Raw genomic sequence first — 5,752 nt, forward strand, 5'->3', positions numbered from 1 at the left:
GACAATGTAATGCTTACATCAATGGACGGAGTAGTATTTAATTACGGAGTATTTTTTTGTAGAACAACCCCCTTGTTGATTACATGTATTAATATTGACTACTCGTAGAATAATTTCGTGAATCTCGAGCTAATATATATTATAATACTAAGCACGACTTTAAGACCTTACTTAAGCCCTATAAGTAGAGTAATATTCCTAGCTAATTACCGCAAATCGCAATTAAGCAACAAACACTCCATCTCACAAAACACAAAATGAGGGTGTTAAACTTAATAATGCTCAAACATTTCTTCCTCTTCTCCTTTTTGTTAGCCTCGGCTTATGCTTTATCTTCAACCCCCTCCGTCATTATCGTCGGCGCCGGAATGTCAGGTACGTACTACGTTACATCCTACGTACCATACATTTGTACATTTACTAAATCCTAATATAACTTTGTACTTGCGAAATTAGTATTATTACTAGTACTACCTTAATTATATTTTGATTTAGTTTTCACATTACCAGTGACCTAGTGTAAAACATGTATGTGCCCAAAAATTAACATTGGAGAAGTGTTTTACCTTTAAGCACATACAATATTTCATTAGAAAAATAATGGCATAAATAAACATACAAATATTTGAAGCATTTATTTAATTTATAGGGATTTCGGCGGCAAAAAGACTTGAAGATGCAGGGATCAAAGATTTCCTAATACTAGAGGCAACGGATCGAATCGGTGGCCGAATCAAGAAGACTCAATTCGCGGGACACACAGTTGAGATGGGAGCAAATTGGCTTCATGGAGTAGGAGGTCCAAAGAGAAACCCTCTTTATGAAATGTCTGAAAAAATCCACCTTAAAAAATTTTACTCCGACTTCAACAATGTCTCACTCAACACCTATAAGCAAGAGTACGTAATAATTAATCTAACAGTACATTAAAAATATTTTTTATTATTTTATTTGAACTTATATCATTTGAAGTTTGATGAAGTTCTTTTTTTCTAAATTTATTTTAATTAAATATATTGTATATGTAATTAGTTTTTCTTAACTTATTTTAACAAAAATAAGATTAATTAGATGTTATAAAATAAGATGAAAAAAACAAACAGACTCTATAATCATTATATTTGCATTATATATAAATTATAATACATTGCATTATTACATATGTAACCTAACCTTTGTTTTTCTTTTTCTCTTTTTAATTTCTAATTTCTAATTTTTATTTTTAACTTTATAGGGGTGGAAGGTACAAGGAAAATGAGGTAGATGCTGCGTTTAGCAAAGCTGATAAAACATTAGACGATGGTGAAAAGTTCTCAAAGGTTTTGAATTCGGAGAATAATGGGGATGATATGTCCATTTTGAGTTTTGAACGCCTACAGAAAACGTAAGTATATAAATTAAACATTTTTTTTTTTTGGTGTTTTACCCGGTTCACCCTTTGGGTTAATCCGGATTTTGGGGTCAATTTTGGGTGGTTAGGTTTCAATCCTCTCCCAATTGTTGTTGTGGGGGATCGAAATTAAACAATATCTAATTACTAAGTAGTTACATTCTTTATTTGGTGTATATATATATATACCAAATTAATTTTTTATATTACAAAATCCTTTACAGAAAACTTGTTTGATTATAAATTATGTGAATTATATAGTACATCTATATACAAGTATACGACAATATGAGTACTTAAACATTGTCTTTAACAGATGAGCGGATTAGATGATGACAATTAGTTAATATTTTAAACACGATACAAATCCGTTGCAATAGTACTTTACATAATTACATTTTGTTTTTATATTTTGTAATAAAATAAATTTATGATAAAATTTTTAAAAATGGGAATAGTCCACTTGTTTGTTGATATACTTTAAAATTGTTTACGTAGTAGGTGAACAAAAAGAAGAATATACGAGTGATTCTTTTTTTATAGAGGATGCAAATCAAACATTTTTTAAAATTTAAACTTTTAAACAATATATAGAGTATAATATATATAGATCTACTCCTAATTCAACAACAAATTAAAATTTGTACAACTCCCTCCACTATAGTCCCTTAATTAATGATCTTTTTGTTTATTGTTCAAGTTCTTACTATGTTAAAAATCGATTGTTGTTAATATTCATACTTTTTTTATTATTATTATTTTTTAATTAGATCTTAGATGTTAGAATATCTTTATTACCTTTTTCATTAACTCGATTATAATTTCTAAGGACACTCACAAGTGAGATGGAGTCATCTCACATTGTAGATTTGTAGGAAAGTTATAGATCTTATAAACGCTACCTAAATCCTTATAACAATTGATAGATTAATTGGACTAAACACGGACAAATAATACTTGTATATTATTAATCTATGACGTATACCATGATGAATTGGTGAAAAGTTGATAAAACTATACTTAATGACAGTGATCCAAGAAGTACCCTAGAAAAAATGGTGGATTTCTTCACATTTGATGGAGAACAAGCGGAGGCACCAAGGGTAACAAGCTTGAGGCATGTACTACCAATGGCGGAGTCCCATGATTTTGGTGAAAATTCATACTTTGTAGCTGACTCTAGGGGTTTTGAGAGCTTGGTTCATCTTATTGCCAAACAATTCATCTCCTTTAAAAATGGTGCTATCAATGATCCAAGAGTCAAATTTAATCAGGTTCGTACTAATATACTACTACTCTTAAATTATTTACCAATAATAATATGATACAGTCTTTTATATAATTATCGACGTGAATTTATTTTTTACTATACCTATGGCCGGAATATAACATTTTAATAGATATCCATGGGTTTATGGCTAATTAATTTTGACATAAGGATCTTGCTAACAAGCACCCTGGACGTTAGATAACTTATTACGAAATTTACGAGTAATATATTGCTACGAAGGATTAAGTTCGTAATGCATGACAAAAGCACGTGTCGATGTTATTAATGTTAATTTTACACTTTATTATCTACACATTTAGTTTTCTTATTTAATGCTCCCAGGACGCTTGTTATTAGCTTTTGCTTTTTTTTTTTTTTTGTATTATTATTTTTTAAAAAATTATTGTTATTAAAGCTTAACTTGTAGTCCATATTTAATACAGTATATTAATTAAGGAACTTGGCTAGATCTTTCTTTCCTAAACCAATTATTACTCGTAGCATTTACTAATGTCGAATGTTAAAGTCCAAATAATCTGAGTTTAGTCATGTTAGCGTATTAACAATATCTTATCTTACTACTTCTAAAAAAAAATCTTATCTTACTAAATAAGTGCATGCGACTTGAATTTATTTATTACTCGGTAGAATATTTATTCGTTTATTTGTGTTTTGTATTTTTTTTTTTTTTTTTTTTTTTGTATGATAAGCAACTTGAATTAATTTATTCGTCTGTAGTTTATTTATTCGTTTATTTGTGTTTTGTATTTTTTATTTTTTTTTTATTTTTTTTTTATGATAAGCAACTTGAATTAATGTATTACTCCGTAGTTTATTTATTCGTTTATTTGTGTTTTGTGTTGTTTATTTTTTATTTTTTTATTTTAGGATAAGCAACTTAAAATGTATTCTCTAGTCAAGAATTTCGAGAAATTAAAAAAATATATCTTTAGTGTTATATCCATCATTCCATCCACTATGCTAATTATATATATACTCCGTAAGACCGTAATTAAGAAGTACATAAATCTAATATATTTAATTGATACAGGTTGTCACAGAGATTGACCAGTCAAAAGGTGGAGTAACGGTAAAAACGGAAGATGGGAAGCAATACCATGCCAAACTTGTTATACTCTCTCCTAGCCTTGGTGTGTTACAAAGTGAACTTATCACCTACAAACCACAACTTCCTGTAAGTTACTCGTACTAATTATACCACTAAACTTATTTTTACCAATGACTTTAAAAAAAGAAATAAAAAAAATCTCGTATAATCGTTGTATATATTTAAGACCAGTAATCATATACGAAGTTGTTTATAATAATGACCATCCACAAATACTTTACTTCATATTTTTTCATTAACTGACGTGTTATATATTATATATATCATATCGAGTAGTTATTATTGTTATAAGAATTAAGAAATTATACGGAGTACATGATTATTTTACATATGTTAATGTTGTACACGTACGTACTTGACTTAAACAGCTATGGAAGAGGCGCGCAATCTCAGAGTTTAGCATAGGAGTTTATACCAAGATATTCCTCAAGTTTCCTCGTACATTTTGGCCTGTTGGCAACGGCACTGAATTTTTCTTGTATGTTCATGAACGAAGAGGATATTACGCTATTTGGCAGGTACATTATCAATCAAAAAATGTTTAATTAGCTAGATGATTAAAGTTGTGCGTGATTAATTAATTTAATTACGTGCTAATAAAACAAATTGCAGCATTTGGATAATGAATATCCAGGATCGAACGTTATGTTTGTAACGTTAGCAGACGACGAGGCTATAAGAGTAGAGCAACAATCTGATGAAGAAACAAAAGCGGAAGCAATGGAAGTATTGAGAAAAATGTTTGGTAAAAACATCCCTGAAGCAACAAATATTATGATTCCTCGTTGGAAATCTGATAGATTTTACCGTGGTTGTTTCACTAATTGGCCGGTTGGCTACCCTCAAGAGCGCCATCAACAATTGAGGGTAAGTTCGTTTCTTAATTACCCCGTACTATTTTATTTAAACTTAAAATATACGAATGGATTTGCCCGGGACTCCAGGAGCGAGCAAGGATTTGACTACGCTCGGGTAAGATTGCCCGAGCGTACTATAAACTCTAGTATAATAAAATAAAAAATTGTATTTAATAGTTAAATTACTGTTAGGTGTACGTACATCATTATTATTATACCCTAAAATTAATTTATATGAAATTTACACGTCTGATTTGTTTATTTATTTGTGGTTGGTATAGGCTCCATTTGGTAAAATATACTTCACAGGAGAGCATACACACCCAAGATTATTTGGATATGCAGACGGTGCATATTATTCAGGTACATTCTCGCAAATTAACGGGACCATATCAATCAATTATTGCACTCTATATTATATTTTTCTCCGTATCTAAATGTTGTTCTTATTTTAATGTATTTTTTTAAAAAAAAAAATTTACGAACCCATGTCAAAATAAGAACAACATTTTAAAAACGAGAATGTAAAAGTAATCAGCTTGTTAATTTGCACATCACGTGGAATGTGATTTTGCAGGTGCTGATACTGCTAAGGATGTAATAAAATGCTTGAGGAATAAGAGTTGCAGTGGATAGCTCCAAACAAGAATAAATAAGGGTTTCTGTCCTTAATTAATAATTAATATTGTTTGATTATAAGTTCATTAATATTCCGTACGTACTATACAAATTAATCTAAATTATATCTCTGGAAAAGAGTTTTGATGTGCCAATCTAAGTGTCTTTATAGTAAAAACAAGGCAAGATGTCTCATCTCAATTATCGATGTGATTTTTTTATGAAACTTTCTTAATTGTCAATTTGTCATTGGAGTACTACTGATTTTCCTATATTCGTGTTTATGTGTTCGAGAATTAATTTAATTTGTAAGGGTTGTCACAGAAATTGGCCCATGAAAAGGTAGTGTGAAGTAAAAATGTACTTATATACTCCGTGTTGTGTTATGTAAAATGTCAATATGTCTTTAGTTATTATTAATTTATTATTACTCCGTGTCGTGTTATGTAAAATGTTACAGTACAGATTATATAGTATTTTTTATAATT

General features: G+C 29.4%; 1 protein-coding gene across 1 annotated transcript; it reads left to right on the forward strand.

Annotated features, from left to right (window-relative positions):
• The first annotated feature begins 278 nt into the window (after window positions 1-278).
• On the forward strand, window positions 279-5,282 carry LOC145577498 (polyamine oxidase 1-like). The gene is made up of 9 exons (XM_081634981.1): window positions 279-375; window positions 650-899; window positions 1,235-1,384; window positions 2,421-2,664; window positions 3,712-3,855; window positions 4,158-4,307; window positions 4,402-4,656; window positions 4,928-5,009; window positions 5,224-5,282. The coding sequence occupies exons 1-9, from the start codon at window positions 279-281 to the stop codon at window positions 5,280-5,282; spliced, it is 1,431 nt and encodes a 476-aa protein (XP_081491107.1).
• The last annotated feature ends 470 nt before the right edge of the window (window positions 5,283-5,752 follow it).

The sequence above is a fragment of the Chenopodium album genome, chromosome 2 (genome assembly GCF_948465745.1).
Source record: "Chenopodium album chromosome 2, dcCheAlbu1.1, whole genome shotgun sequence".
Classification (NCBI taxonomy): Eukaryota; Viridiplantae; Streptophyta; class Magnoliopsida; order Caryophyllales; family Amaranthaceae; genus Chenopodium; species Chenopodium album.